Source organism: Moschus berezovskii, chromosome 26 (assembly GCF_049115385.1).
Source record: "Moschus berezovskii isolate FMDL1 chromosome 26, NW_MosBer_1.0, whole genome shotgun sequence".
Classification (NCBI taxonomy): Eukaryota; Metazoa; Chordata; class Mammalia; order Artiodactyla; family Moschidae; genus Moschus; species Moschus berezovskii.
Genome location: NC_142485.1, coordinates 31,140,442 through 31,154,266, shown reverse-complemented (window position 1 = coordinate 31,154,266; position 13,825 = coordinate 31,140,442). Strand labels below are relative to the sequence as shown.

The window sequence follows — 13,825 nt, the reverse complement described above, 5'->3', positions numbered from 1 at the left end:
GTAGTTTGAGCATTCTTTGGCATTGCCTTTCTTTGGGATAGGAATGAAAACTGACCTTTTCCAGTCCTGTGGCCACTGCTGAGTTTTCCAAATTTGCTGGCATATTGAGTGCAGCACTTTCACAGCATCATCTTTCAGGACTTGAAATAGCTCAACTGGAATTCCATCACCTCCACTAGCTTTGTTCACAGTGATGCTTTCTAAGGCCCACTTGACTTCACATTCCAAGATGTCTGGCTCTAGGTGAGTGATCACAGCATCGTGAATATCTGGGTCATGAAGATATTTTTTGTACAATTCTTCTGTGTATTCTTGCCACCTCTTCTTAATATCTTCTGCTTCTGTTAGGTCCATACCATTTTTGTCCTTTATTGAGCCCATCTTTGCATGAAATGTTCCCTTGGTATCTCTAATTTTCTTGAAGAGATCTCTAGTCTTTCCTATTCTGTTGTTTTCCTCTATTTCTTCACATTGATCGCTGAGGAATCAATGCAAAATTTAGTGTATTCAGCACATATCGAATGAAATAGCCAACTTACAAATCCTAGATTTACTGATCTTCAGAGACACAGGACAGAAAGAGGAAAAGGTTTCACTTAATTTCATTCACATTTGTGCTTTAAAAAAAATCATTCTGTTTGGTAGAATTTGAAAAGGGTGTGATGTTAAGAGTTCAAAACAGACAGGGAAAAGCATATAGAAATTAATCAAGAGTTTGCTGCCGCTGAAACCTCAGAGGGACTCAGATTTTCCCAGGATACAAGGTCTGAGTCTTAAGTATGTTCCTTCACCAATGAGGTGGGTAGTGACTCAGGACACCAACTGCGTTCTGTCAAAACACACACACTCCCACTTTGCAGTCACATCAGAATGAAGCGCTAGAGGACAGGATTCTTCAGTCTACACTTGGGGCCGTAAGGCTGGTCATTTGGAATTCCACACAGGAAAACCTTTCTCCTTATCTCCTGAGCTGTAAATGCTGTCATCAATTAAATCTTTCGAGGTTAATTTCTAACCACTTAATCATGAAGCAAGACGTTTCTCATCTGTATCCTCCGCTCTCTCACTGGGACAGTTTATTCCCTACTTTATAACTTGCATTATCTTTTATGAAAGAAGAAAGAACTTATCATACAGAACCGTTTGTTGTTTCAAGTATTAAGAAGTGTCCCAACAGGCCCAATCTTTGTGGGAGTCACAGAAATAGATCTTTTATAGCGTCCAGAAGGACACAGAGAAATGTGCAAGGTCACTTCAAATTCCCCAGCTGCCAGTAGTAAGAGACAGAGGAACACGGGCTGGGACAGGGATGCTTCCCGTTTTATCACCACCATAGGTGGCTCAGATGGGAAAGAATCCGCCTGCAATATGGGAGACCTGGGTTCGATCCCTGGGTTGGGAAGATCTCCTGGAGAAGGGAATGGCTGCCCATGCCATTATTCTGGCCTGGAGAATTTCACAGACTGTATAGTCTGTGTGGTCGCAAAAAGTTGGACACGGCTGAGGACTTTCACTTTCATACTTTCATAAGCAGATTATAATTTGTCCAAGTATGTTTTTTTTTTTACAAAAATCGGCTGCACTGGGTCTTAGCTCTGGCACATGGGATCTAGTTCTCTGACCCAGGATCGAAGAAACTGGGTACCCAGTACTGGGAGTGCAGTGTTAACTACTGGATCACCGGGTACAGATGGCGTTTGTCAGCAATTAGTGGGAACTTAAGGTTTTCAACTTTCATTTAACTTTTTAGACTCCAGGTGTTTCTTACTCTCTTCAGCTCATTTAAAAAATATATATATTTTTTGGACCAACATTTTGCACCGTTTCTAGTTGGATGCTACATCTTGCATTTGAAAGTCAGTGCAGTTATAAAGCCAACAATTGTCTCTTAGGTTTATTTTGGAAACTGGATTGATATAGGAAACCCAGGAAGAAAGTGATCATTCCTCTAGAAACGGTTGGAAAGTTGAACTAATTTTATGTTCGGTTCTTATCTGTATGAAATTAATTATTTATTCCGGTATTAGCTCTTAGGTGGTCTTTTCAGTTCTTCATATAAGCTAAAACTGTCTTGCAAGGATTTTCATATTACAAATTTACAAAGTCATTAAAAAACCCTACTCTAAATCAAACGTTTTGCTCTTCTCCCATTGTGCTATGCAATGTGGCTAATTGGTCTTCAGGAATAAGGCAAAAATCAACAATGAACCTTCTTTGCACTTTGAAAGGTAGGCTCATTTTGTCTTTTTGAAAATTAATATCCTTCATGTAAAATTTGTTTCATCTTTTTTATGCTCTCAGCAGTGGCTTTCAAACTTGTTTCACCATTACTGACTTTAAGAAATAAATTTTACATAATACTTAAACACCACAAAATACCCTTACATGTCATATCCATTGGTATTTTAATTCATCTAGTCCCTAGTTTCATGGAGGGCAATTTTCCCACGGACTGGCAGGTATGTGTGTGTATTGTGAATTTTATTTCTATTATCATTACATCAGCTCCACCCCCAGATCATCAGGCATTAGATCCCAAAGGTTGGGGACCCCTGCAATAGACTATGTATCACTTATTTTCTCAAAAACACTGAAATTCAGAATCATAAATCACCTGGTAATCCCTACCAGGTAACACTCCTTGTTCTGTTCCACACACCTTCTGTTTGGAGGTCTGGATTGTGGGTGGGCTCAACCTTCCACAGTAGATTTGTGGTCCTTTCTATCAGCTGCCCAAAGGTTCCACCCACTCCTTACCATCCTGGGTTGAGGTTTTTTTTTTTTTTTTTGAGATGGCAGCTCAGTCAGTGAAGAATCTGCTTGCAGTGCAGGAGACCTGGGTTCAATCCCTGGGCTGGGAAGATCCCCTGGAGAAGAAAACGGCAACCCACTCTAGTATTCTTGCCTGGAGAATCCCACGGACAGAGAAGCCTGGCAGGCTATGGTCTATGGGGTGGCAAGAGTCACACACGACTTAGTGACTAGACCACCACCACAGCAGGGAGGAATTTAGGCTGAGATCCAAGAGTGAGATAACTTGCTATGAGTTGCAGGAGAGCACATGTATGTATACCTACATTTACCGCTCTATCCAGAACCAACGTTCAAGACAAGAACTCTTCCCCAGGGGCCCCACAAGGGCCAGGTCTCAGCCTCACGTGTGCTGTGCATGTGTGTGTCTCTCTACCCTGAGTTGATCCTGGACTTCATCTCCTGTCTTCTGGGCCCCTGAGGCTGTGAGAACTAAAGGTTTTCAACTTGCATTTAACTTTTTAGATGCTGGGTATTTCTTATCTTCTTATCAGCTCATTTAAAAATATTTTTTTTTTTTGGGGGGGTCCAACATTTTACACTGTTTCTAGCTGGATGGTACATCTTACACTGTAAGTCAGAGCAGTTATAAAACCAACAGTTCTCTCTCAAGTGACGCGAAACAAAAGATACAGAAATGTCACTGGGTGAAATTAAGGTTTTATTGCTTATTACATCATTCCATACAATTTTACATAAACAGACTTTGAGAAAATATACTGGGAGTATAACCAGATGCTGGCAACCTTGATGAGGATGTTCAAGTGTTTTACACAAGGTAGTAAGAGGCACCACTGCCACCATCGCCCCCCCGGAATTTGTACATTTCATATAAAAACAGTAAAAACAGTTCATTGGCATTTAATTAGCATCATTCTTTGTAATCTATGAACCACGACACACCTGAATAATTTCAGAATCTTCTGCATAAAACAGCATTGTTTCCTACTAGCAGATGTAGCAGTTTTAGTTTCTTCAGAAAACAAGCAAATCGGCACGACAAAAACTACGCACGCAACATGAAAAGTTAGCGTATTCCAGTGGTCCTGAATTTTGATGTCTATATCAGACTAATCCAAGCAATAAAAATGTGATTCAGCATTTAAGAATGAGACTGAGCTTCTTCACTGCAGTTATGCTTACGTGAGAATTCAAGCGATCTAACTGACGCCTATGTGAACCTAGCAAAAACCATGGCTACAACAATCTGCTCTTTTGCTAAGGAAACGTCTTTAAAAATTTACCATTTGTTAGAAACTTAGACCCAAGCTGCACAGGTATAACTTGAGGGACCAACAGCCAACCTTTCCAGAAACCATGGCAGTAGTGTAAGTATTTTTGAAGCTGGGGAGCACAGACTATCTCACATACATGTCAGTAACTTCCTGCTAAAACTGCACTAATAGTTTCCTCTGTTAATGACTTAAAAAAAAAAAAATCCAGCAAGTACTACAGTTCAGCATTTGAAAGATTTCCAAGTCTATTTGTACACGGATGCCTGGGCTGAGACAAACATTTGGGTACTGGAAAATCAACAAGGCTTAAAATGTGGTTTTATGTGAAACCACTTAGAAGAACTCAGTTACCAAACAACTAAAAATATACAATGGATAAATAGGAATTTATTAAAACCGCTGTCTTTAACAATATAAAAATTAAATATTAAGGCATCTTTTACTCCCATCTAGATATATGCAGCAGAGAGAAATGGTTTAAATAGGAACCAGCACTTCTATTCAAATATTTTCTAATGTATTTGGCAGATCTTTTTTTTTTTCCCTTTCTCTGATTCCATGTATCATTGAAAGCTCTCAGGATCAAACATCATTACCGAAATCAAAAGTATTAACAGATCTACATTTCTTAAAAAGCAGTTCACCCTTGAAAAATAAAAAGGACCTAGAAAGAATATTACATATAAAGTTCAAATACTAGTATTTAAATTTCTCTGAAGCAATTTACGCTTCAATAATTAAGAGAAAGAAGGAACAAAGCCTATTAATATGGATCATACTGTGAACACATCGTTCACTCACTATTCTCCACTGGGATAAAAATTTGAAAAGGGCTTGAAACTCCTTTAAAAAATATCACACCCACCGGAATAAGATCACATAAATTGACATCGAATATTTATAATTCCTCGTATTTGTTTATAATTGGTTCCATGAAGTATACTAAACAGTAACATTTTCACCTTTTATTAAGGCAAGTTTGTGAAAATAATTTAATAAAACCAGATTCCTTTACTTTCAGCTTGAAACTTTTTTTTTTTACATAAGAAACATACAAAACAATTGTTTTATAAAAAGCCACCTCAATACCCAAAAAGAGTAATGAAAGATTTTGAACTCCGTTTACTTCTTAAAGGATGCTCTTCCTTCGTCTCAGATTCCAAGGGCTATTCATCATCTTTAGAGCCAGTTTTGCTCAACTACAAAAAAAAGATGAAAACAAATATTCAACAAGTTTAAGCTATTGTCTTATCTGAGTTCACTTTTTCCACTTAAAATCAGAAGTCAACATTTATAGTTAACAGAACAGGCAACAAGGTTCAGGTAACTTGTACCACCTAAAGATTTCACCATGTGGAAATACTAATACTTTCCAACTTCAGGCTCAGCTACTTTAAACAGGATTCTTTGAAAATATAACCTCAACAGAAAAAGGAAAAAAAATTCCTTGAAGCTTTCCAAGAAATAAATTGGAACCAAGAGTATACAAAAGGTGCCATTTATAAAATGAATGATATTCTTTTTTTTTTTTTACAAACAATAAATTCTAAAATTTTTAAATTGTGGTGAAAAAAAAGTTAAGATTTGTCATCTTAACCAGGCAATCCTTACAATTTTGAAAATGTTACAACTCTTGAATTGCAGGGTCAGCTTCTTGCTCAAGAAGACGATAAGAAAAAAAGGTCAACTTCAAATCTTGTGGGTTGGGTTTTAGACCACTGAGGTAAAGCAAATATCACAATAAATCAAGTCACACAAATTTTCTGGCTTCCCAATGAATATGTTATATTTACACTATACTGTTGCATTATGTGTAAAAGAACAATGCACATACCTTTATCAAAAAAATATTTCATTGCTAAAAAATACAAATGCTCGTCTGACAATGCAAGACTGCCACAAACGTTCGATTGGTACAAAACGGTATCTATGAAGCAGAATAAAGCGAACTGCAGAAAAACGAGGTCTGTCCATACTGAGTTTCTTTATTCCAACTGCAGTTCACGGCTCCTCACTCTCAGATGATTGTGTACTAGGTTTTAGAACCACACAAATTGCTTCAAATAGTTTCTACAGAAAAGGCCCAAATAGCTGGCTTCAAAATAAACTTTAAGAAAACACTGCTTTTAAATTACCGAATTTGTGGGTCCTCACTGATCCTCACAGAAATTACTCCACACGGCACAGTGACACTAACTGGCATGAAAACTCATTTCACAAAGTCCCAGATAGGGCATTAAGTTGCTGTGTTAAGGATCTGTTGACGAGGAATACAAGACACACACTGACAGAAGTGGGCTGAAAATCCCAAGTGGAAAGTAAACAATTCTGCACAATAGAAACAAAACACCTTTCTTGAGGATGGTGGGCAACCGCATTTAGGGGTTTGTCCTAAAAAACGTACTTTACCTCCACTGAGGAATCAAAGCACTCCTTTTCCTGACTTGCTCCTTCAGATTGCATATTATCTATAATTTAGAGTCATGTTTTACAGAAACAGTCACACTTTATTGTAGTTATAACTCACTTCTACAGATTTTCCACTATTTAAAAAAAACAAAACCTAAAACTGAGGGGCTAGGGGAGAGAAAAATGTGAAGGATATTTCAAAGATACTTACATGCTGAACGTGAGAAAGGAAACACAGACATCCCGGTCCAATGCAAAGATTGATGGGGGAGAAAATGGAAGACATAAATGTCATTACTTGACAGCAGTAACTCTAACAATCTTTTGAAGAGGAGAACAAAATGTTACATACCTTCACCACATCAACCCAGTTCCATCCTCGAGGAAGTTCTCCTTTGTGATCTAGAGGATAAAAACAGAAACTTTATTGCCAAGACCAATCAGTAATACTTAAATTTAAATAAGATTTTTCTATACTATTCTATACCACAAGTGGATTAAAAACTTAAATCATTTATTATTAAGGCGGAAAAACAGCTTATCATCATTTGCACTGAAAGCACTGTTCCCCCAGTAATACTTGCAACATGTTTTACATGTACTGCCTTTCTTATTTATCCCCTTCCCATTCAAGACAAAACCTAACATCAGGAAAAAAAGATGGAGGTGAGCTGGTAATGCCAGGAAGAGAAGCTCATTAGTTTATTAGTTTGATGCCCTTGCACAACTTCCCTGCTTTATACAAGGTTCCCTCTTAATGAAGTAAGTTGTCACTGTGCTGTTCTGTGAGTTATATAAAGAGATCAATTACAGAAAAAAAAAAAACTGTTATTTATTGTGTTATGATCTGATGGTAGGCCAGACTTCATTTCAAGTGAAAGCTGTGTTTCAAAAACAATTTCAACAAGACACTTATCTGTCATAAAGGTAATCAGGAAAATCCCAAACATGTCAGAGAGGGTGCCAGTAGGACACATACTTGTTCACTATTCTGATATTCTACAGTATTCAGACTCACGGATACTTTGCCACTTCACCTTCTTCTTAAATGCTTCTCTCTTGTGGTAGTTCAGTTCAATCACTCAGTAAAGTAGTAGGAAATATTTTCAATATATATTTGTGACCTAAAACTGTCTCTGATCCAAATGGTTCAAGAATAAAGAGTTCAGAGAAACGAATATTCTAAATCTAAATAATACTTACTAGGCACCCATATGACATCAAAAAGCAGTCAAGTGTGTCATAAAAGAAAAAAAATAACACAAACCTGTTTTATCCGCCAGCTTGCGTTTCTGGGCTTTTGAGAGTTGTTCCTTTTTATCTTTTTTCTTACTTGATGGAGCTGTGTTAGGAGTTTCGACTGAGATGATATTGCTTATGGATGTCTAGAAAAAAAGAAATAATTCTTAGACTCTTGCCTTAAAACTTACTGAATTAAACTAAATATGCCCACATCCTGAAATGAGCTGACAATTTTTAGGTTTGTGAAGTAAAAGAATCCTTCATTATTATATTCATTAATCAGGTCAGGAAGCTCAGCATATGACTGGTTTTACTCTCCTAAAGGTTCACACTGAAGGACATAATATTGTTACGCTGTTATCACCAGTTCCTTGAGAAAGAAGATCTGATACCAGGATTATCCTAAAGCTCTGAAGTGCAGAGGTAATTTTGCAACTCAGTTCATTTGCTATTATTTGAAAGCTTAAATATGTCTTTAGAAAAATCAAGTGTGCCTACTTAGAGCCTTCTGGTTCCCAGAGGAAATGAAGGAAAATTTTTAAATACTTGAGTTCATGGAGTCAGAGAGACAAAACTGAAAATGCTTACCAGGTGCCAAGCATTGCTGTAAATGTTGTATATATACCACTCATTTGATTCTGAGTACAATCTTATGAAGTAACTACTATTATAGCTCCCATTTTACAGGTGACAAAACTGAGCACAGCAAGATTAAGAAAGCTGCCTAGAGTCACACAGCAAAGAGTGTGTTCTCAGGGCCACATGGTCTCGCCCCCAGTGCAGGAGTCACCGCCCTTCTCTGCTTCTCCAGCTGCCTCTCAGGGTCCGGCTGTAACTAGCATTTTGAATGTAATACAAAGTCTCCTTCCAGGCTCTCAGAGGTGGCTCAGTGGTATATAATCCGCCTGCCAATGCAGGAGACACCGGTTTGATCCCTGATCTGGGAAGATCCCACAAGTCGAGCACCAGCTAAGCCCGTGTGCCACACACACTGAGCCTTGCTCTAGAGCCCAGGAGCTGCAACTACTGACGTGCAAACGCTGTAGAGTCCCTGCTCCACAAGAGAAGCCGCCACAATGAGAAGCCCATACACCGCAACTAGGGAAAAGCCCACGCAGCAAGGAAGACCCAGCACAGCCAAATAAATAAATAAGTAAAACTTAAAAAAAAAAAACAAAAAAACCCACCAAAAACAAAATCTCCTTCCAATTAAAAAAATAAATAAGTAGTAAAAATGAATCACTAGTAGAATAAAACCAAAACAAACAAAACGTGGCAAAGCCAAATCCCCTGCTCACAGCAGAATGAACAGGATGATGGTTCTCCATGAACAGTTCCTTATTGTCCTTGGCGTATTCAAACAACGTGTAGGTCATGGCCGTCCCGAGGTGGACTTCCACTGTTTCCTGTAACTTGGCTAATATGCTCTGTTTTACATCTGATGATCTGCAATGCACAAGAAATACACCGTTAAGAGCAAAGTAAAAAAGGGAGTTACCATGACTGAAATGACAACGAAGCAGTACTCACATGGTGTTGTTAAAAAAGGCATTCATGGATATGATGGGAGGTGTCTGCGGATAGGTTTCTGTCCAGGAAATCTCTATGAGGAAGGCTTTGGGATCCCCGTTTTCACCTATCTGAAGAAAAGGGGACTCTTAGGCTTGTAAAAAGTTCTACAAAGACAGAATATTAAATGATGGTCATTAAAATGATGACCTCGGAAGCTCGTGATCAGATCAGAAATGTCGTTATTTTGAAAAGTTCAAGGGGACGAGCTAAGACCCTGCTAAGGGTGAGGGCTGTGTAAATGTGTGTGACTTTTAACCCACTGTGAGCCTGTTTTACCAGCTTTGGTTGATGTCCACGGCCTGCCTCCAGTCTTTCCCAGCAGCAACTATATGTCTTATGCGTACAGTTTTTATACCATCAAAGATTTCTGAGGACAAAGGTAAGACAACAACCATGGAGAACAGGAAGAGAATAGATAAAATCACACACTTGAAATACCTCATCTTTCTCTTCAGTTTTCCAACTGCTAAATCATAAGAGACACTAAGAACATGTAAATGGATAGGCATTAATTAGCACAATCCCAAGAAACTAGAAAATGAAATGTAAAATTCAGAGAAATAAAGAAAGGGCAGAGAAATAAGGAAGGAGTGCCTTAGCCTGGACGACAACTCCTAAGTTTTTATCCTTTTATTTATTCTATGTTTGAGGTGTAACTGAAACAGATTATGGTAGTTTCAGGTGCAGGACATAATGGTTTGACATTTGTATACACTGCAACATGATCACCACAATGAGTTTAGTTAACATCCATCAACACACACAGTTACAGTTTTTTTTTTGTCATGATGAGAACTTTTATGATCTACTCTCTTAGCAACTTTCGAATACACAATAGGGTATTATCAACTGCCGTCGCCATGCTGTACACAATATCCCCAGGACTTATAATTGGAAGTTTATATCTTTCGACAGCCTATTTGACCTGAGTTGCTTAAAGATTTCTTTTTTTTTTTCTTTTTGCTTTCCCCGCTTTTTATTTTGAAAACTTTTACAGAAAAGCTGGAGTAAAACAAAGAACACTACGCACCCTTCACTGCGAACAAATCCATCAGTGTCTACGCAACAGGACACCCACATATCCTGCAACGTCCTCAGTGAGTAACTGCTGGTGTTAGCGCAGACATTGGGGGAGGACGGCGGGCGCTCCCATTCGCTAGGGTGGGGCCATGGATGGGGAAGTCTGGGGAGGCCACCGGATGCAAAGAGAAGGGCCCAGAGATTAACTTCATTGTTACCTTTGGCCACTAAGTCTCCGTTGTTCTATATGTGGGGTGGTGTGAGGACTGTGGAGCTTGAAAGGGAAATGGGAAGCAGTGAGCAGAGAGGAGAGTTTCTGAAGGACATAACTATAAAGGATTTATTTCCTGTGAGGTCAGTAACAATCATGTATAAGGATCAATTTATTTTAAATGGTGACAATGTAAAAAACCATAAACCTTTCATGAGTCTTTTACAAAAAAACCTTCTCCTACCACCCACCACTACTTAACAGTTTGGATAAACGGTCTATATTATTTGTTTACGAAATCAAATACTGGTGCTGTTCCATGCTGAAAAAGAATTATAAGCAACCTGTATTTTAAAGAAAAATTGACATGTCATATACGTGAAAAATATTCACACATGTTGATAATATAGAACTACACAAGTATCAACTTTTCTTGAGTAAGTTGTAAAGCAGTAAGAAGAAAACTAGGCTTGGCCTAGAGACCTGGATTTTAACCCTAACATTTATCAATATTGCTGTGGAAACTTGGGAAGTCAGGGCTAAGATGCTATCTTTAAGATTAGAAGGTAAACCCCACAATTTCTAATGTTTCTTCCATTTCTAATATTTTATATTTCTCTTATAATAAACATACATTTATCTTAGTTTGAAAACGCTTCTGAATTAAGTTTTCAAAGTTTGAAAATAACTGATGTCATGGTGATGAGTTTTCATTTTCATTTAAATCCAAAGACATAGTAAATGTAAGCCACTAAATTAAAAAAAAAAACAGCATTTTAAGAAACAACTTCCCAACAAAGTAGTAAGCACTGCTATTCATGTCAGGTCTTACCCTGTATTGAAATGAAACTGGACTTAATTCCCGGAAACTTTCATCTCCTTCATAAATAGAGCGTAATGCCTCCAGTTCCATCTGAAAGAAATTGAATTAAAAGGGTTTTGTTTAATCGTACAAATGGATTAGAAATAGAACATACGCTTATAATATGTCCACAGACACACAATTCTAGAAGACCGAGGGAACTAATAATGAACAAATGGAGAAAAGCTAAAAGGAACCACTCAGTGTGAGAAGCGGTCTGAAAAACTGGGCAGGAAAATGATCTTCAAACATCTGGAAATCGATCCTATGACAGAAGAATCGAATTTTACTGTTAAATGGAGCTCTGGTTCTCACCGCAGGAATTTTGATTCAGTGTATCTGAGACAGAGAGCAGGCATCTGTTTTACTAACAACTGCCCAAATGGTTCTAGTGGTCCCTGGGCCAAACTGGAAGAGACATGACACTGTGCTCCAGGCTTCACAGGAAGAACTGTTCAAGCCTTAGCTTAGAAACTAACCTGGCAAGAGTATTTTAGAAGCATTTGGACATCATGGCTTGTGGGTCTTCTTTAAAGGTAACTTCCAACCCCAAGGGTCCATTACTTCTATCATTTACTGGTAAAAGTGCTAACTTTCAAGCAGTATATTCTAAATGAAGAGATTGGGATCAGTCACCTAGGAGACTGGGATTCTAGACCCGATTTTACCACAAACTCACTGTGCAGCCCTGGGACAATCACTTTGTTTGTGGACACGTCTCATCTGTAAACATTACACATTTAGAAGCTCCCTCTAGAGATGACCTGGAGCATCCCTTCCAACTGTCTCTCATGTCATATGATTCAATGTCAAAGTGGCATTTCATGAGAAAATACTGAGTGTACACCCTACAATTCCCCTTGGTACATGGATGCTCAAAACAGACTTCGTATCTACTGGAAAACCATCAGGTGGGTAAATGATCCCTTCCACCAAGCCATATGGCTAGAAGACACTAGGGTCGTCACTTTCCTGCACCAGAAATTTAACTCACTCAATTAACTTTCTTTTCCGGCCAACAACAGATTCTAAGATTTAAAGGAGGTGGGATTTCAAGGGAGCCTACCGCGGAACGCCGGCGCTAAACAACTCCGGGGTTTAAGGCCAACCAACTGCACCGGCTTGCGGGCCAAGGACACTCGCCATTCTTATCAAGAGACCTGGAGGTGGGGGGCGGATCCCAGGCTTTGCAAGAATCCAAAGGTGCAGGGCGGGTGGGGGTGGTGGTGGAGAAACAGCAGAGGCGGGCCTCCACACCCGCAGGCGTGCCGGGGCCTCTCCCCGCAGGACGCCGGCAAACCTGGGGCTGCTGCCGGCAAACCTGGGGCTGCTGCAACCAGACTGCTGCCGTGGGGGCGAGGGGCACGCGCGGGCGGAGAGGGGCACCGCGCCTGCGCGGGGAAGGGGCGTCCAGCCCGGACTCACCTCCTGGTCTTCGTTGGCACCCATCGCCCCGGTCAGGGGGCGCACGGCGTTTCGCGACAACGAAGACGGCCCCGAGGCCGGGCCGCTCCCTCTCCGGAGCCCTGGGCTGCTGAGACACAGCTTCGCGCGGCAGAAGAAGAGTCGCGCGCCCCGATGCCCGGGCTGAGCAGAGCCGTCGGGCCGCGGGGCTGGGGACCGGGAGGCCGCGGCCGCCGGGGCACCGGGGGACTCGGAGGAGCGGCGGCGGGGCGGTGACCGCAAAAGCCCCGCCCTCTCCGCCTTCCCGCTGCTCCTATTGGCTCCTCATCTCCCCGCCCCCAGCTCCTCCTCCTCTAGGACGCGGAGCCCCTTCCTTACGTTTCCGGGAGCGGCGTCCAGTTCCGGGGCTGCGATTGGTGCAAAGCGCTGTCAGTCAGGTCTGGGAAGTGCTTCCTGTGCCTGCGCAGGTGGGCCCTGGGAAGTTTCGCTTGCTGGCTCCCGCGCAGGGGCGGCGGCTGCAGGGACTACGGCCCCAGCCTCCCGGGCGGCGTTCTGTGACATCTCTGCTTGCTTCTTCTCGTCCTTCGCCGTCTGGCGGTGAGCGGCCACAGCCCCAGCGGGCCTGGGACGTGCGACCTGAGTGAGTCCTAGTTGGAAGACCCCCGGGGCCGGGGAAAACCTCCGAGGGAGATTGCTAGCGCCTAAAGATGCTGAGTTTTGTGTTTTTTTTGGGGGGGTGGGGGGAGCCCGTGATTTCCTACAGCGTCAGTGAGTGCATTCCTCTTTTAGCTGCTAAAGAAAAGACTCCCCAGCTTTAAAGGGGGTGGAGCGGGGAGGAGAGGAGAAAGGTAAGCGTCTGCCTTTAGGGCTGCAGCGTTTCTTCATTTGAGCCCTCGGGAGCAAGATTCTGGACCGTGAGGGGGGGCCCATGTCTTTCGTAAGTCGGGCTGTTGCTTCACACCCTCAGCATCAGCTTTTGTTTCACCGTCCCGGCCCCAAGCTGTCGTTCCTCTTTTGATCGTTTTTGTAGTTAGACATCGTTGAGTCCCATCCTTACCG

At 41.1% G+C, this 13,825-nt stretch overlaps 2 protein-coding genes across 6 annotated transcripts in view; one reads left to right on the top strand and one right to left on the bottom strand.

Annotated features, from left to right (window-relative positions):
* Window positions 1-3,454: 3,454 nt before the first annotated feature.
* RWDD4 (RWD domain containing 4) lies at window positions 3,455-13,061 on the bottom strand. Of its 4 annotated transcripts, none has more exons than XR_016036518.1 (8): window positions 12,788-13,061; window positions 11,333-11,413; window positions 9,228-9,337; window positions 8,996-9,143; window positions 7,723-7,840; window positions 6,808-6,857; window positions 6,182-6,669; window positions 3,455-5,245 (listed from the first exon to the last, which is right to left on the bottom strand). XR_016036518.1 is itself a non-coding variant. In XM_055416384.2 (8 exons), the coding sequence occupies exons 1-8, from the start codon at window positions 12,809-12,811 to the stop codon at window positions 5,213-5,215; spliced, it is 567 nt and encodes a 188-aa protein (XP_055272359.2). In that variant the 5' UTR covers window positions 12,812-13,060; the 3' UTR covers window positions 3,455-5,212. The 4 variants fall into 4 exon arrangements, 2 of the variants coding, with proteins under 2 accessions (XP_055272359.2, XP_088688868.1); XR_016036519.1 differs by having other exon boundaries at window positions 6,456-6,669; XM_055416384.2 differs by having other exon boundaries at window positions 6,667-6,669; window positions 12,788-13,060.
* Window positions 13,062-13,209: 148 nt separating this feature from the next.
* TRAPPC11 (trafficking protein particle complex subunit 11) overlaps window positions 13,210-13,825 on the top strand; it is a 38,012-nt gene continuing 37,396 nt past the window's right edge. The window contains exon 1 of one of the 2 annotated variants that reach the window (XM_055416383.2): window positions 13,210-13,363. The gene's annotated coding sequence lies outside the window, so the exon portion shown is untranslated. Of the gene's footprint in view, window positions 13,407-13,825 lie in introns of both variants that reach the window. The other variant, XM_055416382.2, reaches the window with a different exon arrangement.

What these genes read in the sequence shown, in the direction of transcription:
- RWDD4 (XM_088832742.1), bottom strand. Translation starts at nt 12,811, where the DNA reads ATGGGTGCCAACGAAGACCAGGAG. An exon ending in GCCTTTTTTAACAACACCAT is followed by an intron (nt 9,144 to 9,227) that starts GTGAGTACTGCT and finishes TGTGCATTGCAG; the next exon opens with ATCATCAGATGTAAAACAGA. An exon ending in CAAGCTGGCGGATAAAACAG is followed by an intron (nt 6,858 to 7,722) that starts GTTTGTGTTATT and finishes TTTATCCTCTAG; the next exon opens with ATCACAAAGGAGAACTTCCT.